At 41.4% G+C, this 26,226-nt stretch overlaps 1 protein-coding gene across 7 annotated transcripts in view; it reads right to left on the reverse strand.

Annotated features, from left to right (window-relative positions):
• Window positions 1-2,826: 2,826 nt before the first annotated feature.
• The window catches only part of KCTD1 (potassium channel tetramerization domain containing 1), a 127,603-nt gene continuing 104,203 nt past the window's right edge, over window positions 2,827-26,226 (reverse strand). For all 7 annotated transcript variants that reach the window (XM_015427807.1, XM_015427803.1, XM_015427805.1 and 4 more), the window contains 3 exons: window positions 16,325-16,469; window positions 12,821-13,126; window positions 2,827-7,561 (listed from right to left, as the gene is read on the reverse strand). In XM_015427807.1, coding sequence (XP_015283293.1) covers window positions 7,403-7,561; window positions 12,821-13,126; window positions 16,325-16,469 — 610 coding nt within the window. In that variant the 3' untranslated portion in view covers window positions 2,827-7,402. The remainder of the gene's footprint in view (window positions 7,562-12,820; window positions 13,127-16,324; window positions 16,470-26,226) is intronic.

A 26,226-nucleotide genomic window follows, 5' to 3' on the forward strand; every position in this document is an offset into this window, starting at 1 on the left:
TTTTTTATCATAGATGGGGATGGGTGGTAATACTTGGTTGTAGTACAAGTCACTACATTGAATCTTTGGAAAATATAGGGCAAAAACTATGCATCATTTTTGGGATATGAAGCTGCCACCCAGTCCCATACAGAATTTGCCTTCCTTCTCTTTAATATTTCAGTCTATTTATGTTATTTATAGTCTACCTTTCTCACTGAGACTGGAGGCAGATTACACAGTGTAAATCTATGCAATCAATAAGATGAGAGAGACATCTAAGAAGCAATGTAATAGGACTGGGGTTGCAGAAATCTTGAACAAAGCAGAATAAAACATGACATGTTAAACAAGCAATAAATGGTATTACACAAGTAGCAATACAATGCAGTGAGAACAAGATAATGCATACAGCAACAGATAACACACAAAGTACACAGTAGTAAATTCCAGAGGCCCATTCCCTTCCTTGTTTTATTTATTTATTTATTATTTACACTTATATCCCGCCCTCCCTGCCATACGGCGCCAGTGATGATTCCACACACACACACACGAACACACAAAATCATTTAGGAAAGAGTTCTAGAAAGAATTAAAATATTGTTACATATTTAAGAAACATACTGTGCATCCTCTGAGGTTGTATAAACTGCTTAGTTAGAAATCAGTGTTAGGGTTGTAGCCAGGGCTATTTTTGGGCAGGAACGGAGTTAGGAACGGAGTTCCGGCTGGCTCCCAAGTTGGCCACGCCCAGCAGGAACTCATTAGCATAATAGGCCACACCCAACAGCAGAAAGTCATTAGGATTGGCTACATTAGGGGTGTGTGGCCTAACATGCAAAGGAGTTCCTGCTACAAAAAAAGGCCCTGGGTTTTGACAACAAACAAGGTAAACAGAATAACAAGCAAAAGGTGGGTGTGGCTGGATAACCAAACTTCTGGTAACATGTGGGTGTGGCCTAATGTGCTAATGAGCTGTGCTGTCAAGGGTGTGGCCCAATATGCTGATGAGTTCCTGCTGTTGGGTGTGGCCTATTATGCCAATGAGTTCCTGCTGGGCTTTTTCTACAAAAAGAGCCCTGTGCAACAAATTATTGCACATCTTTATTTATGAAGTAGATAAATAAGATTGGAAAATTTGACTTAAACCAATCCACTCAGCAGGGGAAAACTGCCTTCACCAGCACCAGACAGGAAATGAGGAAATGAAGTACTTTAAGTATGGGAAATACCAAACTGTATGGGGGTTAGCAAGTAATATTTGGACTGTACAGTCCATCTAATCCCATACTGACTGTCACAGTAATAAAGCAGAATGAAGGTATCAGGCACACTGATACAGCATAGAAGTAATGAGAAACCAAACAGCAAAATACAAAGCAGGTACTATTGAACACTCTGATACCCTCTAACTGGAGTCCCCCTTACCAACCAGCACCTATGTAGATTATCCCTCTTCTAGCCAGTGGCCAGCAGCACTGTCTTCTGTCACACCTGCTGCCAAATTAGACTACAGAGAACAGTCTGGCAGCTTTTCATCTTGCTTCCTTGTAGGGTTGCCAAATCCGAAAAACGTGGGGAGCGTCCTGCCGATCCGGGAGCCGTCTGCGGATGCGCGCGTGCGCGCCGCCAGAGCATCACCGGAAGTGACGTCACACGCTGGGCAGGGCCACGCCATTTGAGGGGAAAACAAAGAGTTTCCTCCTCAAATGGCTGCCCGGGTGACGCGCACGCCGGGGCGGAGTTCCCCCCGGGCCCCGATTCCCCGGCGTCGGGTAACGGGCCTCCGGGGCGGGGGGAATTCCGCCCTACCGGGGGGGTTGGCAGCCCTACTTCCTTGCCATTGTATTTTCCCATCATTCATGCTGTCCAAGTATTCTTCATCCAGAACAGACATGTAAAATGGTAATGAGCAAAGTTATCACACAGACCACAAAAAACCAACCCACTCTGGAACAGAATGTGATCAGGCTCTCATTTGGGACTGGGATTTCAAAATTTCTACTTGGGAGAGTGATCTGATATCACGTGCAGGGGGGAAAAAATTAGAGCACATGATGAGCTAGAAAGACGTATTTGTATTGGTAAAATGCATTGATAATTGGTACAAGCAACAATACCTCCATTGGAATTTGGAATCTAATTTTACTCACACCACCTCCAGCTGTATTTTTATTGCCAAGGAAAAACATGTCACATGCCATTCCAGTGTATGTTCCCAGCAATCCCTTTTGCTACCCCTTTATCATGTGAACAGAACACACAATGTTGGCATTCAACATTCCTTCTCATGTTTCCATGCATCACAGCAAAATACAGCAGTCACTGATTTTATAAAATGCAGTTGTGTTCTTAAAACCTTGATAAATTACTACTGTGCATCACAATATTATTAACCTGTAAAAAGAGAACTGTTCGCCTTTTTTAGTTTTTCTTATTCAATATATTTATTGCTCAAATCTAATGATCGGGTTTAATAAATGACATTTAACACATAGTTAAAAATTCTGCTTTTTCTGTATAGGGTTAATTTGTTTCACCTACAAGTCTACATTTTTTTTACCCCTGCATCATCGTTTTTATTCCGTTCATGACTTCTGATTCCATGACAATGACCTAAGGTACAGCATGGTTAACATTCCAGACCTCCACAATTTTTGAGTTAATTCATAGAAGAACATTCAGTGACATGATTATCTACTTAGATATATGGAAAAGAGCAAGATGTTATTTTGCTTCCAGTAACTGAACAGGTATATATCATATAATGAATGACCCAACAAGGACCTCAAGGCTTTATCAAATTCAACACACAAAAAGCAACAATAATGTTAAGCTGCAGCACTTATAAAGAACACAAATTCATACAACAGTGTTTGTGTCATAGTGCTCCTCCCAATGCAGAGTTCAAAACCAGGCATAGTCTGTTGGCCCCCAACAAGAGCCACTTTTCAAGGAGCCTCAGTCACTCTTCAATTCCAGCTCTGTACTGTTTTTTTAAAAGGTTAAGTGGGGCAAGTGTGTAACTTTCAATGTTTGTTAGAAGATATTAAATTAGTATGTTCTCTAACATTTTGCAGATTTCCCCAGGGCTAAGAACAAATTTTTAAAAGCTGATTTTCTAGTATTTAGATTCCTTCAATTTCACCTCAGTGCAAAATAAAAATAAAAATGCACATACTTTTATTACATCAGAACTAGTTGCCATTATTGAAAACCTCAAGCAGTGAACTGTGATCCAAATATATCTGTTCAATAGACCTATGAATGTCCAAATTAGTTAAGCCCCTTTCTCAGTGCAACCCTACAGTAACGTCACTGCAGATTTATCCAGTTTTTTTATATTAACCATGCTGGGTGGACACCACATTGGATAAAAAACCCCCCGCGTTTATTTTATAAACATAGCCTTGTGGGACAACATCAAATGAAACTCTTTTGCTAACAACACACTGAATAATTCTATGTGGGTTTATTATTCTCCAGACTGTTTTTTATCAGGTACTTTCTGTGAAAATACATAACTAAACTAACACAGTTTAACCTTTAACTTCTTGTGGTTAGATGTCTATTATGTAGACATGGAGCTCTATATTCAACTTTTTCCAAATAAAATCTTACTGAAAGGAATGAAATGTTTGTACCATTGTTGCTATGGATAGTTTTACAAAGAAAATTTGTGTAGTCAAAGAATGCAGTATTGCATATAAAAAGGTACCTGAAGAATGAATAATGGGGGGAAGGGGTTACTGTGTTATGCATCAAAATATCTTTTCATGAACAATTTAAGCCTTCTGTTGAACACTTACTCTGTAATCTCTTGGTGAGATATTTTAAATTGGTAGTCAACTGGAACAACTTAGGCAAAAGGGATGTTAAGCAGCCATGCTGGTCCTGAACTTGGAAAAAAACAACACAAAAGCTGGTCCAGGGAGGTTTTCCAGTGAAACGAAACTGAACCTAAAATCTCTCGGTTGTTGTGAAAAAGAACCAAATTCTTGAACATAAAAATGTGGCAATCAGCTCAAAATATATGGTTCAATAGTCAGGCATTCAGAAGATTCTTTTGAGGGGCGGTGAAGCCTCCTCTTTGCTCTGGTTATATTTGGAGAAATTGTATTTCCCGGTGAATCTTTTGAAAAGAAGTGGGGGAGCAGCAGGAGAGATTTGTAGGCCTCTTGGTGCTCAAGTAGAGGCTTGCCCACCCAGAGCTATTGTCCAAAAACAAGGCCTCAGTGTGAAGGATTCGTGAGCTGGGGCTAGCAGGTTCTTGTGCGTCCTTGGCTCTGCAGTTCCTCCTTGCAGCCATTCTACCATATCTATACAGGGTACATACTTGTCCCTTTTTTGCCAATAGCGGGGCTTCTTGAAAGAAAAGTGAGTGACCTAAGAAGCTGGGGGTAGAGGAGAGAATATTTAAAAGAAAGGCAGGCGGGCTATGAGAAGATGCGGAAAGGGTGTGTGTGTGTGTGTGTGGGGAGATGATGTTTAGCTGGTTTAAGCTGATTAATAAAGCAATCTTTGTTATTTTGCCCAAGACCTCCCTGGCTGGCTATGCCTAAAACATTACCTCTGGGTTTGAGGAGAGACTTTCCCTCTATAATTGCATATTGCTTGTTTTACTTTTTAAAAAATTAAGGCTTGAAGGTTCATGGTGCAGAAACTGTTTTAATACATGCAGCATAGACAAAGTAAAAAAACAAGGCTCAGGGAAGAAAAGGAACTGTGACTTTATGTTGATATTGCATATAGTTCAACAACTAGGTTTATGTACCAGGAAATTACAAATTGTACAAAAACACATAACCCAACCAAGCACTATGCAATGATTCTTTCCTGGGTAGAAAGTCTCCTCTGATAGTGGCCAGAGATGAAAATTTTAGTCCGAGTCACTCAGGAGAGCCTCAGGCAAAGTTACAAGTCATTAATAAAATAATCAGGTTAAAACTGTTTAATATGATCTAACCCTGGCCCCCAGTCGAAACTGAGCTCTCTTTCCTCCCATTTTACAGACTAATATTGTAAGGCAATAGTGCGATGTTCTTTATGAGATGTAACTAAGTCGTCCACAATGTCTGAAACAGTTACCAAACTATTTTTTAAACTTAACATCTGACCAGAATTAACCTGTAGAGTTAGAAAACAAACTTTTGAACCTGGACTGAATCCAAAAGTTTGTGACTCCCTGATAACTAAAAAAAAAGACAAGAATAAATCATCAAGAGGGTTGGATCCCAAAGATTCATTCTGCTAGTAGAATTGCTATTTTTCAGAAGAATACAGCTTTCCCCAAGTAAGATGTTCTTGGGTTAGTGGAATGCTCCTTCCACTAGATGGATGAAAGCACCTCCAGTACCAGAACAGATTCATAGGATCCAACCCAGTGGGCTACGCAAAATGAGAGAGGAAAAAGATGTTGCTGGTAGAAAGTACAGTGAAAACCCATCTGAAATACACGACAGTCTTTAGATGGTAATTCAGGAACTTTTCTGAAGATTAATTAGATTAGATCGGGATACACAAATCACAGGATACACTAAGGTGTACTTGGGCAAGTAATTAATAGCTGCTTTCACTTCAAAAATATAAAACCTAGTTGTTATTCAAACATCTCTGTAGCAGTAATTGAACATATAGGTCTCTTGGTAAGGCAGAATGCAAAAGAGGTGGGGCAGGGGGGAAGTGATAGTCCTTATGTTAGCAAAACTGGAGGTTAACGTCAGATGATGCACTAGATGGCAGAATCAACAGAAGCCAAATTGGATATTACCATCTAGAGGCTGAAAAGCACGGGTTGGATCCACCCAGGTTTTCTACTGGTGAAAAGGGGAAGAGGGGATTCCCCCATGTCCTCCAAAGAAATCTGTTCTGAGGTTCATGGGACATGCATGGACAAAAGCCATATGGGGAAAAGGCTGTAGTAAGGAGAGGAATTCGGTGACACTAAGTGAAAAAACTGGCTGGATTCAACCCTATGTTTTCCCCAGTAACTGTCAAACTAGATGTGACATTTTAAAGTGAGCAGGTAGAGGTTTCCCCCATTTTTGAACAGCATGTGAAGCATTCTGTGCATGTGCAGCTCCAAAATGGAGGCAAATAACACTCACTCAGGGCCATTTCAGTTCAGGAAACAGCTGGATAGGGGAAGCAGCAGCAACTCCTCCCCTCTCACTACAGGCCCAATCCGTGTGGCTATGGGGAAAGTGAGTTGGGTCCAGAATCTGGATCAAACTTGTTTTTAAAATGTCACATGTAGTATGACCCCAAGATAATAACTTAGGTGAATCTGTGCATAGTAGGACAGGTAGAAAAGGCGAGGGGGGGATTTTAGTGTGAACTTCAGGAGTCTGACTTTATGAGTAGTGCTGAGAATATCCTAGGCACAGACATTAGTGTTAGAAGCAGTTAAAAATTAGTTGTACAGATTTCAATTTAATCACTTAACAAAATATTGTACAGAACTCAAGAGCTCCTCTAAAATGACCACTTGTCAAATTATGAAACAAGGCTGGAAAAATCACTGATGGAAAGAAAGTATAAGGTGCATCAGAACTGTTTCTATGACATACTAAAGATAAAGCACATCATTTTTCTGTAACTCACTTTCTTATGCCTTCATATTTTTGTTGCACACACAACTCAACATCACTTATTGTCCACTGAACATATCAAATGCATAACAGAGCAAGCTGAAAGCTAATTCTGATTGTTTTATTTTACATTTTTTGGCTAGTGTTGGCTTAAACAGAACATTTTAAAAGAAATTGCTGTATTTTATGTATTATAAAGTTTGAATAAACTTACAAAAGCACTGGATTGAAACCAGAGCAACTCTACCAAGTACTTATAAATTCTGGCTCCTTTTGGGGAAAAACCCCACATGAATAATGTTCACATCTGTCAGGCCAACGGAAGTGTATGACTTCTGTACAAGCTACATTTAAAATTCCCACTGATTAACTTTTTTATGTCATGGATGGATTGAAGTTGTGCCCAGTCACCTCTATGACAAACATCTGCAAACAAACTTGAGTCAAGGTGTATACACTGAAAAGCCAGATTGCCAGCTGGCAAAGGAAAATGAAAAGGAGTTGTGAGTCTTCCCCAACAGCAATGGCTTGTTTATTGTTGAATCAGGCCTAGCTAAGGCTTAGGACACTTAATGGCCATCACAGCACCAACCTCACCTACCATTTTTAGGTTTTTTTTTCTTTTTGCATTATCTAACTTTTCAGATATACATATTTTACACCTTGAGGTTATTATTACTATTCCAAATGCTTCCATATGAATACAGGTATTGTCTCTATATTCAATATAAATGTGTCTTTATTCAATTTTTCATTCCAGGGCTCTTTTGGTGTCCCAACTGCACATGAAAAGGTCCCTCTTTTTTGTTCCTGTGTAAGAAAAAAATGCCTTAATCCAGAGGCTCTTGTTTTATCCGAATGACAGAGGATGAACGAGATGTCCTTCTGAGTTCTCGTCTAAGTACATATTCACTGAATTGGGAAGAGTCCACCCCTCCTCCACACGAGCCAACAATTTCAAACCCTCTTTGTTGCAACCTCTCAAGTACCTGCAAAACAAGACAAGGAAAAGACAGTTTTAAGAAGAGACAGATAAACAGTGGTCTACCAGCCATCTATACAATGCAGTATCCACAGTCCTGGATTCTAACAGGAGATATATGAAATGGAAAAGCAGTTGTTCAAACCCATGTTTAAAAGAGCCTTTTTTTAACACTTCGCAAAGTTGCACATACCACATTGTAAATTGTTTGCCTCATTTGCTGTGCAGTAACATTTGTTTTTGTTTACTGCTTTTTTACTGTGTTTTCTACTTCCTTATTTCTAGTTTCATAAATTAAAAATATTGGTTGACCTCTCCCAATAATCACTACTAGACTGCAGTGACATATGAAGCACAGTTTCAATTTATTTATTATTTGTATTTATGGCCCACCCATCCTGCAAGCAGGTTCAGAGCGGGTTACATCATATTAATAATACAATTAAAATTTAAAATACGATAATAAACATTAAAACAGTAATCAAGACCGACAGAGTCAGTTGGCTGTGAGAGGTTGCCTAATATATTACTTGGCTTAATAGATAGGTGGTGGGTGGGTGATAATGTTACTGGAACCGTGAATGCCCCATCCAATTTTGCCCTAACACAAGGCAAAAAATGCAGAACATGCCTTCATTGGCTAGCTACTTACCATTACCCCATTCTGATTCTAGACTTCCTAACAATTCCTTTCCTTAGCTGTGGATTTATGATGGCCAGCTCTTATTTTAATACTGTGAACTGTAGTACAGATACCCATAAAGCCTGAATTAGACTATTCTCATATTCTTTTCTATGGGCACAAAAAGATTCTCTGGAGTGTGAGGCACTAGCCTTCTATGCCCTGCACTTCTTTTGTTTGGATGAACATTTAGTGGCCAAGTTTAAATGGTCTAGGGCAGGTTTTAATTGTGGCTGGAAGGTCTGCAGGTTTAAATATTTAATGTTTTGAGTTCACTGTAATCAACAATACATTGATAAAAGTAGAATAAATAAAAAAGGCCCAGAAAAGACTCCATTCAAGATGTAACTGCTTAAAATATAGGTGATGTGAAGGCCCAGAAAAAAACCAGAAAAATTAGGGGGGAAAACGTCCCCCCCCCCGTTTTTTCCTGAAGCCTTTTTTGTTTTTTTCCGAAAAATTGGAAACATGGAAAAAAGAAAAGGAAAGGAAAAAAAATTGATTATGGAATGTTTTATTTTAACATGATGAATAAAATATTTTAAGACAAGGTGTTCAAATATTTTCAAAATCATTTCTTATATATATATCTTCCTTTAGGAGGTGCTATTGTCAGAAGAAAATAAAAAGGGTTCAGTTTTGTTTTTGCATGTGGGTGGGTATTCTGTTTGTAATAATTGTTTGGATAGACTATATTTTCATATGCTAGTTGTGATAATTTCATGCCAAGTAAAAATGTCCAGAGTCATATTTTATGTTCCTAAAGTAACAGAATGACTTTCAATCTAGAAAAGACAAAAGAAATGCTAATGTAGCATTTCCCCCCCAATTTTTCCAAAAATTTCCATTTTTTTCCGAAAAAACTGGGGAAAAAATGGGGTTTTTTTCCCGAGCTTCAAAATTTCCGGAAATTTTACATCTCTAACCAGGCACAACCAGATCTCATTCAGGATTCTTTCACCACAAAGCTATATATGCAGTTTTATAATATCTAGTTGACCTTCAAGGCATAGTATGCAAGCTTCACTTCATTCCCTAGGCTTTGTAGGGTAAAGAGACAAAGGTGCCAACTGATGGACCTACTGTGTGTCAGTTGTGGACTTAAGCACAAGGGTTTTAGGTTCTGGATGTGGTAGCCATCTGGGAGAAATCACTAGAAGTCATTCCATAAATAATTAGCTTCCTAAGTTTCTAATGCCTGTCAATGGCTAACTATTTATACTTCCAAGTGATTATATGTTACATTTTTTACTAAGCCAAGGTATGGTATATACTTCCTTATATCATAAAATAGAAACATCCATGGAAAATAAAAGATTAAATTGGTACATTTTCCAGAAACAGGTAGGATTCCCAGAATTATCTGCATACTAGCAGTAAAGCCCGTTGTGGAAATAAATACAACGAGATCTAGAAAGAGGCTCTGGGGGAGTGCTCTGGCTTTGGGCAAACAGTGTCATTTTGCTGTGGTGACCTCAGCAGGGTATAATGACAGAGTCCACTGTTTTCTCCAGAGGAACTGATCTCTGCTCCCTGAAGAGCAGTTGTAATTTTGAGTGATCTGTAGCCCTCACCTGGAGATTGGCAACAATTGTTACCCAGGATGAAATGGCTGGTTTGGAGGGTGGAGTCTATGGCATTCTACCTGTCTGAGGTCCCACCCCTCCGCAAACCCCACCCTCTCCAGGCTCCACCCCTCAAATCCCCAGGAATTTGCCAGCCTGGAGTTGGCAACCCCATCTCCTTCCCAGCTAACCATCAACCTACCATTATCTGCCCCTTTGACTTCAGCTGACTTCCGCCCTCCCTTCTGCAGAGCAATTGTAATTTTGAGCGGTCTCCAGCCCTCACCTGGAGATTGGCAACAATGGTTCCCCATGAGGGACTGAGTGGTTTGGAGGGTGGAGTCTATGGCATTGTACCTGTCTGAGGTCCCACCCCTCCTCAAACCTCACCCTCTTCAGGCTCCATCCCTCAAATCTCCAGGAATTTCCCATCGGGAGTTGGCAACCCTATCAGGATTGGCCCCAATATGTTTTCTCCCAAAGGCCAAAGTAGGTGACTGGACCAAACTAAGTTGCCTACCATCAGGCACTGAGGGGAAAGTAGGGTTGCCAGCTATAAGGAGGGAAATACCTGGAGTTTTGGGGGGTGGATTCTGGAGAGGGCAGGGTGACGGAGGCATCGGCCTTCCGTCGCCCGCCTCGCCCCCCCAATCTCGGCCCGGGCGACCGCGGCTCCCGCAACTGACATTCCAACTGCCTTGCGGGGAGGGGGTGAGTTTGAGGTGTGGAATGCAGTGAAGTCCAATCAGCTTCCATATGCAAAAGACCTTGAAGGTTCCATATGCAACTGACATTCCAACTGCCTTGCGGGGAGGGGGTGAGTTTGAGGTGTGGAATGCAGTGAAGTCCAATCAGCTTCCATATGCAAAAGACCTTGAAGGTTCCATATGCAACTGACATTCCAACTGCCTTGCGGGGAGGGGGTGAGTTTGAGGTGTGGAATGCAGTGAAGTCCAATCAGCTTCCATATGCAAAAGACCTTGAAGGTTCCATATGCAACTGACATTCCAACTGCCTTGCGGGGAGGGGGTGAGTTTGAGGTGTGGAATGCAGTGAAGTCCAATCAGCTTCCATATGCAAAAGACCTTGAAGGTTCCATATGCAACTGACATTCCAACTGCCTTGCGGGGAGGGGGTGAGTTTGAGGTGTGGAATGCAGTGAAGTCCAATCAGCTTCCATATGCAAAAGACCTTGAAGGTTCCATATGCAACTGACATTCCAACTGCCTTGCGGGGAGGGGGTGAGTTTGAGGTGTGGAATGCAGTGAAGTCCAATCAGCTTCCATATGCAAAAGACCTTGAAGGTTCCATATGCAACTGACATTCCAACTGCCTTGCGGGGAGGGGGTGAGTTTGAGGTGTGGAATGCAGTGAAGTCCAATCAGCTTCCATATGCAAAAGACCTTGAAGGTTCCATATGCAACTGACATTCCAACTGCCTTGCGGGGAGGGGGGTGAGTTTGAGGTGTGGAATGCAGTGAAGTCCAATCAGCTTCCATATGCAAAAGACCTTGAAACGCTGGGTGGGACTGCACAAAGCAGCCAGTCAACCCAGCCAGCGTCTTCTGACTGACAGTTCAAGCGTCCATACACTAAAGGGGCCAAATTTAGAATGTTCATATAGAATGTTCTTACTCAATTATATATAAGGAGATATTCAGTTGTTCACTGAATGAGTATAAAACATGCAATTAAATCTAATGAAATGAACAGAAAAATACAACTGAAGCTCCAAGCAGTCTGGGCATCATCATTTATATTTAACTATCAATGGGAAGGATAACTAGTTGCTAGGGGGGCAATATTTGAAGTGTCTTTCTTCCTGTTCTTCTCTCTAAAAGTGAGTTGGTACAGTCTGTCCTCAAAACACTCTGCTTTGTTAATCGCTAATTGTTTCTTTTTAAACAGAGAGTTGGCAGGGTGAAAATCCTCAATTTGGGTATGGACCTGGGAACCAGAAAACCTGGATTTAACTTCTGGTTCAAGTCAGCTGGAAAATATATGTCCACCATTTCAGGTAAAGGCAGAATTCAGGTACCACAGAAATGTTTTGGGGAAATACAATCCTTCAGCAGGTATTTTAGAAGCCTGTGTTACAAGATTATAAATGGATAATTTAAAAAGGTTTTACCAGCAAATTACATAAGTTAAATAAAAACCTCAATTCAAACTGTAGGGGTAATTAGTTGTGCAGGAACCTTTTCATGGAATCCCATCCCCACTGTGTTCACTGGGGAGGGAAAGAAACTGGCAGGTATCTCAACTGCATCAAGAAAGAGGTTTCAAAGAACCTCTTATTTACTGAACTTCAAACCCAAAATGTAAAACCTTCCAAACATATAAGAATTTGGTATGCAGCATACAAAATTGATTCATAATCCTTAATTCAACACTGAAATATAGTGCACTGTCATTCTATAAAGGATATTCTTGGCTGCTCTGTCAAGACCCATAACGGAGGGTGGTTGGCCAGAACCACCAGGAACAAGAATAGATTCAGACATTAAGTACCTTTTCCCATCCACAGGAACTAATATATTGTCAGTCAGGTCTGTACTGAGCATCTGACATACTCAACAAAGACCAGCCCCTTCCACACAGCAAGGCATGAATTTTGCCTGTAGTTAAAACAATTTCTGTGAGGGCAAGAAGCCCCGACTATCCTGGTATCTCTTCAAGTGACGATCTGTATATTATCAGTGGTTCAGGATTACTCTCGGTAACCTCTCTGTGTCAAGGAGGAAACATGGAGACACATACCCCATATCTAGAGGTATAAACTGTTACCCTGGTGTCTGGAAATGTAAACCATTCTTTCTAGGACAGAGTGCATTGTCTCTGACAATGCTTGCTTGGGAGCAGCTAACCACAAAGCTTTATGGGAAAGAAGCAAAGATTCAGCCATAGAATTTAATACAAAATGGGTGTGCAAGGGACTGAGGCTCAGTTGAGGCCCCATTTCTGCAACACAAACACTCACCAGGCTACCCATATATTGGTATTTTAAATGACTACCTACCTGAACTGAATTAAGATGACAATATCCATTTAAAGGAAATCTGATGACATGTGTTGAATCATGATTCCACCCTGCATTGACAGAATTGCACATCACATCGCCAATTTCTGGGAAAACTTCTTCTATCAAGGACTTGTCACCACTCATTGTTATCCTTTCTCCGAGATCTGGAGCAACTCGCACAACCAAGCACTCACACAACTTTGAAAATCGGCCCGTCTCCCGATCCTGTTTCCACCTTTCCATTTCCCCTAGCATGGGCTGAAGCTGAAAATATTTTGCTTCTTCATATAACAAACTGTAATCCTGAAAAACATGGAATTCAAAGTGCAAAATGTCACTATGCAGCATAGTTAAGGTACTTTTTTCTTAACAAATATTTCAGCACTAAGCTAAAACCTGTCCACATTTAAGGTTTGTACATTGCCTCAGCAATCTTCAGATACAGTACAACAAATACAAAAAAACCCCAAACTTCAACATTATCTTTAAAAATGAAGAGCTAAATATATTTCTTTGGTGCTGAACATACCGAACATTCCTGACCTATGGGATAAAGGAAGCATCATACACACACACACACACACACACAATGCAGTCTTAAACTCCATCAGCCATATTGAGACATGCCCACATCTGGATAAGTTCCAAGTAAATCTATAAACTCTTTTTTTAGGAATCTGTTGATAACATTGCTGGAAACGGTTATTTATTACATTTACATCCTGCCTTCCTTCCATCATGGAAGTCAAGGGGGATGGTTTCCCATCCAGCTACCAATCAGACTTTCCAGTTAGCTTCAGCCAGGAAGCACCACTATGTGCCACTGTGCTGACTATGCTCTTGGGCCTAGTGTCAGACTAAGATCAGGGTTCAAACCCCTACTCTCCCAAAAAGCTCACTGGATGGTCTTGAGTGAGTCACTATCTTGTAGCCCTAACACACTTGAGGATACAATGCATACTGTCCAGAACTTGTTGGAGAAATACATTTGTAAGTTACAGAAAAGATCTGGTTTATATTTAATGAAGTTAATAGCAAAGTGGGGGAAAATCAAAAACAGCCAGAAGAAAAGAGGCATAAAATACAGTCTGCTTCTAGCCCGAGAAGTATTTTATAAGATTTATTTTAAGTTGCTATATGTTTTAGGCTGTTTTATGGTCTTGGTTGTTTTTAGTGCTGGTTTTAATAGTTACATGGTGTTTTCATTATGTTTGTAAGTTCCCTTAAGCAGAATCTCTGGAGAGGTGGCACAGAAATGGTATAAATAAATACATTCTTAAAAGTTGGATCCAAAGGTAATTTCCTTCCAATGGAAGGCACATCTGTTAGAACTTTCCTGCTTTTCTCAACCCACTACTGCTCACTGTGCTCTCCAAAATGCTGTTCCTGGGGTATAGGGGGATCTCAAGAACAGTGTGAAGAGAAACTTGGGGGTATTCAGTTGTAGAGGTAAATGGGGGGGGGACTCTTGTCCCCTTTCCATTAGAGGAAAACTGTATTTGATTCAACCCAATATTTATGATGAAAGAATAAGATGAAGGTGGAGGTGGAACAAACCGCTGTTCCCACAGAAACAGATCCTGGCAAACAACTGCCTTTAACTGCTTAAAAACAGACTGGATGTGGAGTATGTTGCTTAGAAAACATTGCAGAATATCATTCTTTAGATCTTTTTCCAATAGCTGGCTGGATGATCAAATACCAAGGATACCCTTTTGTCTAAATAGTTCTGGACATTACAGCACACTAAAGGAACATCAGCATTACTACCAACCAAAGAGGTAGGTTTCCTTTCTATTTTACCTGCATCAAAACCAAACATGAATGGCTGAACACAGAGGAAGACTTGAAAAAAAAATTATGACTGACCTACCTCCAGGAAAGAAAACCGTTAGGGTCAGTGGAGAAACAGATGCTGAGTCTCAAGAGGACATATGTGCTTATAAACTATTTTTAGAAACAAAGTGCCATTCAGAACAGTCTGCCCTAAGAATGCTTGTGAAGGGCAAGTTGGTACTACAGAGTTTTGTAAAGGTTGCAGTTTAGCTCTGCAACTGGAGCTTGAGTGCAGTTCATCAGTCAAAACACATTTAGGCTTCCCTACTGTGTAGATAAGTAGGGCCAGATGTTTCAAATAACCCTGGGCTGGGTTTTTGGAAGTGCTCACACAAAACCTTTTTTGAAAATATGGCCCTTAAGGAACAGGAATAAAACAATTACACAATATCTTGAAATTCTTCACCTCTTTTCATGGTTCTCCCCCCATCCCATATTATAAACAAATCCCATCTGAATGCTAACAAATACCATGTTAGGGCACATCATTCTAAAGAGCAGATGAACTAATATGAAAAGATTAATGATGGTAGGTTTCAGATTCTAAGCCTTACTTCAGTGCCAGAGAAAGCATAACAATAGGACAGAAGTCCTAACAAGAAAAAGCAGATAAAAAAGAAACTAGTTGTTTAAATAGAGAACATTCATAATAATGAAGCAGTGTGACTTTTAGGCAGGAATGTATGTATGTATCGCAAAAAATTTCCCCCCTACAAACTTCTATCTGTGTTTAACAATTATATTTGACTTTGATTTTTACTTAGTATCTGGCAAATGAGATTCTGCAGTATTCAATATTTAAGATGCCATAGTATTTAACACCGGACAGAATTGATAGCCAATACTCTATGATGCATCAAAACGTTTTCAAACTTTCTGGTTTCAGAAACTTGGCAATGAAAGTGAACCAAAGTCTTCTGGCTAAAATGGCAAACCAGGAAGTGTTCAATAAACCACACAATCTTTTTCTTGTTTACTAACCAGGGTTAAGCCATAGTTACTTTCACTCTTGTCACTGTTTATGTTGTCACAGCTTCCATCTTCAGAACACACTTTCTGCTCCAGAATTCTTAGGCATGTTCTAGAATGCTCACATGGGTATTGCTGGGCACCACCACCACTCATTATAAACTGAGAATGTAACCAAGAACCAACCCAATGTTCCCCTGTAGTTGTGCACTTCAAAGGAAGATCACTAGTGATGGCCAAGAAGCTTCAAACTGCTGATTTCACTGATGAACCTTCAATAGGCTTATAAAGAACCGAAGGTTTCCCAAAAGATAGTTTAAAAACCATCGATACGTCATATTTGACAGAACCTGATGGTTGGCATACAACAATAACAACACTAAATATCATTTGATTACTAACACTAGATATCATTTGAAAGGTAACTGTAATTATTATGTCTCATGTTTCAATCCTTCCAAAACAGTCAAGAGCAAAGATTGAAACACTCTGGGTTTTGAGTTTTTAGTCAAACACTTCAAAGCCAAAAACAATACTACATTTTATTTTGGCAAATTCTGAGTGTTCATTTTGAACCATCTCTACCATCCATCAATGCAGCCCACAAGCATTGCTTCCTTTGCTCACTAGTTCTGATTATCCATATTGCCTCCTCAGTAAACATTTCAAGTGTTATTACAATGCATAAAGTTTCACCTTGAAATCATCAGGTATAAGAAGTTTTGACGTTCGTAGAAAGTTCAAAATATATCTAAACATTTGGCCATCTCTGTCGATGAAGTAGTGCTGCTTTAGGCTGTCCAAAACAATTGGCTCTGTGCCATCAAAAAGCCGCCCAATTCTGAAAATGGAAGAGAAGTCAACACCAAGGTCAATCTGCAGTCAGTTAACAGGAGGAAATTGTAATGAAGAAGAAGAAGAGACTGGATTTATACCCTGTCCTTCACTCGGAGTCTCAGAGCGGCTTACAAACTCCTTTCCCTTCCCCTCCCCACAACAGACACCCTGTGAGGTAGGTAGGGCTGAGAGAGCTCTGAGAGAATTGCTCTTTCAAGGACAGCTCTGACAGAACTATGGTATGCTCCGCAGGTAGAAGCGGAGGAGTGAGGAATCGAACCTGGTTCTCCCAGATTAGAGTCCGCACACTTAACCACTACACCAAATTGGCTCTCCTAGTCACTGACCACTACACCGGCTACTCCTAGTAACTGACCAAGGCCACCCAAATTCCTCAGTTCCATAGTTATGCACCAAATGAAGCTCAGTACTAAGAGAGTTCAGTGGAAGAAAACAATGTTGTTATAATGAAAAACAATGTTGTTATAATGAAGCATACTATGGGGGGGGAGTGAATTAAAAAAAAAGTTTTATGCTATATAAAAATGCCAGAAGTATATATAACAAAGTTATAAAAATGCCAGAAGTATAGAGAGAACAGGGCAATATAGAATGAGAAGATCATTTCAAGATATATCTCAATTTCAACTGTTTATTCAAACATGCTTTTAAGTGATTCTGGATGAAAATGTGTTCTTGTTAAGCACACCCATCCATGCAGAGAATGTTAACTTGTTTAGAGCATCCTGCAAATAAACCCTCCAGGCTCAGATTTTTGCAGATCTCTTCTCCGAACCAAAGTAATCCAAGGAGGGGAGATCTGGTAATAATTTGTGTTTGGTTCTTACACTGTGCATATGTAAATTGAGATTGTGCTCCTTCTCTCCCATCCTCCCTACTCCCATGGAGGAAAATATGAGTCAAGAAATAAAGATTGTTCCAAATCAGAACAGAACCACACTTTTAAAATGATAATGGTTCTGTCTGCAAAAAGCGGCTTAGTAACCATTATATGTCGTAGACTGGCACTTAACCAGCTCTAATAGATTAAGAAGTGATAATTTAAAAAAACAGAACCAGCACTGTAAAATCAGACGAGTGATAAAACTTTATCAGTTAATATAGCAGCAACTATGTTTAATAGTCTTTTACGTTCAATTTAACGAAAACACATATAAACAGAAGGGATTAGAAATTATCTTTCTATTGGTTTTAAATACTTGTTTAATTCTGATGCAAGGTTAGACTTCTCTTGGGCCACACACTTAACAGAAAGAGAAAAAATAATAATAAACATTAAATTTTCCTTATATGTTTGTCACAAATGCATCCTTTCTTCATTCCAAGACTTCCAGGCACTGTCCATGGGATTTTTCTCATTTCATTCTCACATGAAAGTCTGAAAGACGCTAAACATGAGCCTGCAGTGCGATATGGCTGTTAAGAAAGCTAATGCAATCTGAGGATGCATTAACAGAAGCATTGTGTCCAGATCATGGGAGGTGGTAGTTCCGCTCTATTCTGCTATGGTCAGGCCTCACCTGGAGTACTGTGTCCAGTTTTGGGCACCACATTATAGGAAGGATGTTGACAAGCTCGAGCGTGTCCAGAAGAGGACAACCAGGATAATGAGAGGGTTGGAATCCAAGTCTTATGAGGAAAGGCTGAAAGAGTTGGGTATGTTTAGCCTGGGAAAGAGAAGGCTTAGAGGGGACATGATTACAGTCTTCAAGTATTTGAAGGGCTGTCATGTAGAAGATGGAGCAGATCTATTCTCTCTTGCTCCGGATTGCAAGACTAGATCTAATGGGCGGAAATTACAAGGGAGTCGTTACCGGCTAAATATCAGGAGAAACTTCCTAACTGTAAGAGTGGTTGAGCAGTGGAACAGTCTGCCTTGGGAGGTGGTGGATGCTCCTTCGCTGGATGTTTTCAATTAGAGGCTGGATGACCATCTTTCGGGTATGTTGTAGGTATGTAGGGCTATCTTTCAGCTATGCTCCTGCAGAGTGAAGGAGGTTGGACTAGATGACCTGCAATGTCCCTTCAAACTCTAACATTCTATGATTCTATGAACCATGTAAAAAGGTTAGGCTGAGAAATAATGGCTTGTCAAAACCACCCAGTAATCTTTCTGAATTAGCAGGGATTTGAATTTGGGTCTTCAGTCAGTATTCGAGGCACTACACAAAAATGGGTCTTTTTTTTTTTTACTATACTTACTATTTATACTACTTTCTGTATTCATTAACCTGCTGACCTACTTCCAGCTGTTTGTCAATTTAGCCAATTTTAGTAGAACAACGAACTAAACAGAAGCAGCACAAGTGGGATTGTGATATAAAAATTGCAGATGATTGATTGTGGTTTGCATCTTAAACCCTGCTTCCTTCATTTCATACCATCACTGGGCTTCCACTGACATTCAATAATGCGTTGGATTCAGACCTTATTTCCCCCCAATGGCATGGCACCTCCACGTGTGGTGAAGAGGTGGTTTTTGTTGATTTTCCACTGCACACCCTTCCATTACCCCAGCACCATTTTTGGGAGTCCCCCGATCACCAGGAACAGCATTTTAGGGGTGCAACAGGAAGGCTGAAGAAGGAAAGTTTTGGTCCATGAGTAGTGTTTTAGTTGCAGTACTTTGGATATAACCCAACATCTCTTTCAGATGAGACACTGAAGAGAGACATAGTACACCAGTCTTAGGATTTCATTTCACTTCCATTTGTAAACTGAGATGAACACTTAGAACTGAACCTCTAAAGGCTGGAAGGCAAAAACCATTCAACTCAACAGCATCACAGCATTGTGAATAACACCAGCTGCAGTGGGTTTGTGGTTCTCTTTGCTATACAACTCAGCTTAATAAAATAAGCAGTAGGAAGTGACCCACCATTATCTTTGGGTCAAAAGGGGGTTCTTAACGGATGATTGTGGAAAAGGCAGCCTATTTTTACGTCAGCTTCATTGACCTAGTGTTATTTATTTCTTTGCAGTGCTACTCTGTTCACTCACCCCTCTCACAGTTGCAGGGTCAGGTACCTTCAAGCAGGTGCTGATGCCTCCCTTCTACTTCTTTCTGCACCCCATCCTTCCTTTTCCAGAGGTCACGCTCTCACACGTGTCTGACCCGGTTTAATATCTGCTTCTGAACTTCCAAGTAACGGCACAAGGAAACTGATAATTCTTGTCTCAGTGACTGTGGCTCAAGGCAGAAAGCAGCTGTGCCAGACTGAAAATGCAGCCCAAGAGGCAAATGACTGTTCACAGATTTAACAAGATCAAAGATTTATATTGGAAAGGCTATCTTTGAAGAAAGCCCATAAATAAATGAACAAATAATAAATAAGGGTTAGGAAATATTTCAAAATGAAGTGAGCTGCATAGATCGCCTAGAATTCTGTCAGCTGCCAAGACTTTCTAAAAACGATATCCTCCTCTCCCCAGCTTTGTTCATTTAACAGAAAATACACCAAAGATATGGAAAATGGGGGGGGGGGGACCACAAGTCTTGATACCAATTTTGCTTTCTACCCTAAGGTCACTTCTATATGAAATTCCCATGTAACCATGAAGAAGGTAGAAGAAAGCCAAGCATGACTTGTGGCCAGGCAAAGCCAGGGACAAAAAAAATCTAAATATTTCCACCATCCCTTTAAAATTATTAACTCAGAAACTCCACCCTTGCTCATACAATGAGGATCCCACAAATCTGTGTGTGATGAGGGACTGCTAAACCTCTTTACGTGCCATCTCTCTATCACTCTGCATGTCATTTTCAGGTTCACTGCCAGCTGGGCTTGAGCCTGCAAGAGCGAATCTGGAAGAAATAAATAGAGTGGTAGAAATAAATAGTGTTCCTCTCTCTAACCAGTTTGTGCCAGAAGTCAGAATTCAGGATGACACAGCAGGCTTCATCAGGGCTTTAACTTGAAGGCAAGTTGGGAAGTGGTTGCTTGGCTCACTAGTGTTGTAATGACTTTTGCTCATCAATCCTACATTCTCTGTCTTTTAAGGTAAAGGTAAAGGTTCCCTTGCTCGAAAGCCAGTCGAATCCGACTCTAGGATTGCGGTGCTCATCTCCGTTTCAAAGCCGAAGAGCCAGCGCTGTCCGAAGGCATTTCCGTGGTCATGTGGCCGGCTTAGCCGCCCATTAATTCCCAAGCTAGGTACCTTGTTTCTATCCTAGTCCAGAACGCCAGTTTCATCCACCCCCTGTACCCCTCTCTCTGCTAGTCTTGCCTATGGAAAGGTTTTATTAAAAATTACTCTCTTCTTGAACTTTGTAATATATCAAGGGGTTTTATATTAATAACCCCTAAACATCCTTCCTAATCATTGCCCAGGAGTTTAAATCCGACATGTGGGCCTGCACTAAAGCACTGCTGGTTTCTATCCTTCTTTTGGAAAACTGGCACTTAGAGGTGCCACCCTGGACTTAAACTTCGTTCTGCTGCCTCAGACCAACATGGCTGCCCACCTGGTACTAATACAGATTGTTTAACATTTAAAAAACCATCAAGAATCTAAACTATGAGGCACAAAAAGTAAGAGGGGGAAAAAGACTTTTTATTATGCTGTCATGCTAGTGTTATGTACAACACAATGTTTTAAATTGATTTTTAATATACTTTGCTCTTTTGAAGGCTCCCTTGAATTACAACTAAAAACTTTAGAGGCAGAAATGTAACTAAGGTAATAATCTCTGTCTACCACATCTCAACAGCAAAAAATACATACAGTTTCTGGCAGCTCTCTCCTCCACAGCAACTCCCCCCCCCCACTGCTCTGAAGGGTCCTCTTTCCCCCCAAGAGAGCATTTCAGAGAGTTCCAGAGTTCACAGAAGGAGTGGGGAAGCAGGAAATGTTCATTTGACTTATGGATGTGCCTTCCGCCACAGAAAACAAACTTTGGATTCACTCCATGTGTTTCTTTCTATTTTAAATATGTTAAATGTAATGGAGTTAGCAACAAGAACAGAAAGTAATCCTAACCTTTTCCTCTTAACATATTCTTGCTTTTATCAGCTTACCCCAATCATTATGGCACTTTGTAATAGTAATTACTTGGGAGAGGAGAAAGCGGGTTATCTGGGTTTTACCTGGTTTCTTCTGCTATGTATCATCAAGGTGCTGATGTTTTTGATGAAGTGTCTTATACAGGGGCCTGAAGAGAGTAGATTCAATGGATAAACTTAAAGGATCATTTGTCAATTTAGTATTGACTATTTGTGCTGCTCCAAGACAGGAATAAATTCCATTTTTAAAATATAAGCTGTAAAGCCCCGAGGCTTCCGCTTAAACAGTTTAAAAAGAAATCAATTTTTCAGATGCGTAAAAGGTGCCCAGAAGAGTCTTAATGAACTTGAGTAGGGAGTTCTGGGTTTCATTCAATTTGAATTTCAACAAGGCCAGGCAAGTTGAAAACCTACTTTTCAGCACAGAAACTCTGTAGGCTGGAAATGTTTGTTGCTACTGTTTAGAATTTGCGGTTATGGCTCCTTGAGTAAAGCCATAAATTAATGTCTGTGTACTTGAGACATAATATCTAGTTGCACAAGAATGCAAATTAATTGTTACCACTAATGAGGGTAAAAGGAAAGGTAGTTACTATGCAAACCAGATTTGATGCTCATGTATAAGGGAGGAAACCATTACCTTGTGAACATGTTACATAATCTACTATACTGTAACAATTCTATTCAAGTTATTCCACAGAGAAGTCAAAAGCTCTCTAGAAGATGGAACACCTTTCAAAAATTAAATTCTGCTATAAAAGTAAACCTAGATGCATGCTACGAGGATGTGCAGAAAGCACAGAATCTTCTATTCCTAAGATGGAACCCTGACAGGAAATTTTGCCTAATATCAATGACTGCAGGCAGATTCTAACAGAAGGAACACAAAGCACTCCAATGCCATATTTCTGAAGTGCTGACAGCTCTCAGCTCTCATGGCTGGATGCCAAGTGACAGACAAGAACATTCCACAGAAATATGAATCTGGAACAGGGATTTCCCAAAGATCACCTTGTTCAAGATGTGCACCAATGCAAGATATTCAGGCTGCTTCTAAAAGGCAACTTCTTGCCACAGAAGGGTACAGAATTTGTGTAACTGCTGTACAGCTGGCCTTGATAAATCCCAGGCACCATGGTGCCACAGCATCTAGAAGTTTCATAGTATTTTCAGCAGTCATTTATTTGAAGTGCTTTTTGGTGATTTTCAGCAGAAGTACAAAGCTTATTTAGATGAAGGATAGAGGTTTGCTTTGTGTTGGGATGACAACCAGCATTATCCCAATATTTACTTATATACAACAACGCTTTTGTCAAAGCGTTTTTAAAAATGATAATAAACTGTGAAGAGTTTAGGACAGGGGTCATTTCGTAGAAAAAGAGCTAGGGGGACTCATTAGCATAACTCATTAGCATATGCCACACACCCTGACGTCACCGGAAGTGTGTCCTCCCCACAGCCGGCGGCGACCTCCAGCGGGCACCAGCAGGGAGCTCCAGGCCCCGCCCTCCCGCACCTCACCCGGGGGGATGGCGTCCCCCCGCGTCCCCCCCCCAAATGACCCCTCGGTTAGGATTAGGTTTTGTGGTATTAAGTGCTCAGCTTTTTCCCATACTCAGCTTGCCAACACATGCCCCCCCCAAATGACCCCTGGTTTAGGATTAGGTTTTGTGGTAGCAATAATTGGAAAGTATGGCCACTGAAATACAAAACTCTTGCAAGATGAAAAATAAATCTGCTCCTAAATTTTGGGGATGGGTCGTAAAGACAAAGAAGATTAGTCAAGGCCTGCTCTACAGTACGCAGTTATTTTTGCACAGTTAACTCTTTGGCCTTTTCTGCATTGCTGTTCTCTCCCCCCCCCCCCACTTTCTCCACGGATCTGAGTCACTGTTTAAATTTGCATCTGCATTTACTCCCACACTCACCTCATTTCCCCGTCGCATTTTCTCTTTGCTTCTACATTTATTTTGGGGCACTCAGCTTTCCTTACGCCTTCACCCTGGGTTATCAAGAGTGCTTTTGCAACGGACTTAAAAATTGTTCCACTTTCAAGGTGGAGGTAACGCTAAGCAGACAAGTTTCCTCGGACTCTGCAACACCGCCCATTTCCCACCCATATCCACCTGTTTCCACCCTTCCTTTATTTTGTCACATCTCCCTCCTACTCTGCACTTTTCTCCTTCCCTTCTGCACCTTTTCCTCTCCTGCACGGCAAAGTTACCCCATCATTGTAACTTTTTAATAACCCTTTTTAGTTCTATTGCTAATGTAGATAGATCACTGATCTTGATATGTATCCCCCACCCCCACCCAGCAGGGGAAGGGCTGGGATCTCACTGGCAGAAGGGAAGGGATACCGATATTTACAAGATCTTTGAACTATGTATGCCATCCTGAGCACCTTGGAGGAAGGGCAGGATTTTTCTTTTTTAAGATGGATAGATACTTCCCATGACCCTCAGGATGAATCACTGTTCCTTTCATGACAGTGTAATGACTCCCCGCCCCCCACAGACTAGCCATGCTGCACAGCTGGACCTTCCCAGGCAGGCAGCTGGGCTCTTCCCGTCCCCTGCCTCTACCCGGAGGTTGTTGCAGCTGCCTCCTCAGCACCTGCTGCACGGAGAGGAGGCAAATTGGTGGTGGTGATGGGGAATCTCCAGGCAGGCAGGCAAGAGGTGGTCGCTGGGGAGGAGACTGAATGGCAGTGACCTGAAAGCACCATGGGCAATTAAACCTGGAGGAGTTTGGGCTGGGAGAGAAGAGAGAGACAGAAGGCGGTGGGCTGGCACTCAGTGCTGGGCTTTGGCTGGGGTGGCCGCAACCCATCTTGGCTGGCGGCAGTGGAGAGATGCAAAAGGCTGGGCTTCTCCGGAGTGCCGTGTTTTGTGATGGCACTACGCAGCTGCAGCAGTATGATTGCAAAACTTTTTAAAAATTGGGTGCCACCCCAACAACGTCACAACTGACATGTCCATATTAATTATGCAAAAATTGCAGGTAGATGCAGAATACATGTATGGAATACACAGTAAATACAATGGAGGGGGGGAAACAGTGCAGAGGGAATGTGGGTCAATCCAATATTAATTTTTAAGGCTTGATTCCTTAGATTCTCCAGAGCAAGCTGTCAGTGCAGAAAGGGCCTTTGTTCTGCCTTCTTGTATCTACCTGACATAATAGCACTGAGCGAGCATCTCTTCTCAACTGTCTTTTGCTAAGATGAAAGAATAAAAAGATGGATCCAGTCCAACAGATCTTGCTTCCATGTATGCATAGGTTTGAAGCCTGAGTCCAGGGTCCCCATTGTGTTTGAGGCTGTGGGCATCTTTGGAGTTCTGACATTGGGGGGGGGGGGTCCCAGCCACAAAATGGCTGCCATGGGAGTTGGAACCCACTGCAAAATAGCTGCTGCGGGAGGTGAAGCCACACCCAAAGAGGAAGCCCACAGGCAGGGGAGAATGGAGGCCCAGGTCACCACCACTGCCATGTCCACCTTTTTCTATCTTTGGCGAATCAGACAGTTAGCCCTTTAGCCACAGTGACCCACGCAATGGTCACTTCCAGACTGGATTAACTCTCTCTACGTGGGGTTGCCCTTGACTCTGCTCTGGAAGTTGCAGCTAGTGCAGAATGCGACAGCAACGGTGTTGACAGCAACACCTGTGCGGGCTCATATCCACCGAGTGCTGCGCGAACTGCACTGGCTGCCTATTGAATTCCAGATCCGTTTCAGGTGCTGGTGCTTACCTTTAAAGCCCTATACGGCCAGGGCCCAGCATACCTACGAGACCACCTCTACCCATATGCGCCCCAGAGGACACTGAGGTCCACAAATCAACATCCATTAGTGGTTCCTGGCCACAGGGACGTCCGGCTAGCCTCGACCAGAGCCAGAGCTTTTTTGGCCCTGGTCCCTGACTGGTGGAATGAGCTCCCGTGTGAGATCAGGACCCTGCGGGACTTATTGCAGTTCTGCAGGGCCTGCAAGATGGAGCTCTTCCGCCGGGTATTTGGTTGAGGCAGTGGACATTCCCCCCCCCCCCAGCTTCTCTGGCCCTAGCTTTTCTGCCCAGCTTTTCCCGGCCAATTTCCCACCAGTGGCCAGATTGATCATCTGACTACTGCTATAGTTACACAGTATTTTGTGATATTTTATGTGTAAATTGTTCTTTTAATATTGCTCTAATTGTATTATTTAACTGAGCCCATCTGCGGAGGGTGGTATATAAATCTAATAAAATAAATAAATAAATAATAAAATGTAGAGGGAAAAAAAAAAGAGGAGTGAGAGAATAAGACCAACATGGTGGTTGTGGCAGCTACCACCGGAACAATATTATTTTAATCTGCCCAGCTAATTTATCTCCAGTGGCCACACAGAAGCCCTGCTCGGCAAGTGCCCCACCGACTTTCATAAAACACTTAGTGGGTACCAGGAAAGGTGTTGGTGTGTACCATGATGCCCATGGGCACCACATTGGGGACCCCTGCCTTAGTTGGTATGATTAATTTGATATACTTTTATTTTTGTATACTTCACTGGACATTGTTGTAAACACAAATTCATCCTATCATCTCAACATAGGCTGGGTTATATATGGTTATATAGTTGTTCCTATACTTTCTCTGTTCCTAAAGGAAGAACTCTTGACATATAAATAAAAATCTTTTAGGAAACCCATCTCTTGTGTTGTACCAGATCCCCAAAGGGTCTAGTCTTCTGATTACAGA

This window comes from Gekko japonicus, unplaced genomic scaffold (assembly GCF_001447785.1).
Source record: "Gekko japonicus isolate JY-2015 unplaced genomic scaffold, Gekko_japonicus_V1.1 scaffold533, whole genome shotgun sequence".
NCBI lineage: Eukaryota > Metazoa > Chordata > Lepidosauria > Squamata > Gekkonidae > Gekko > Gekko japonicus.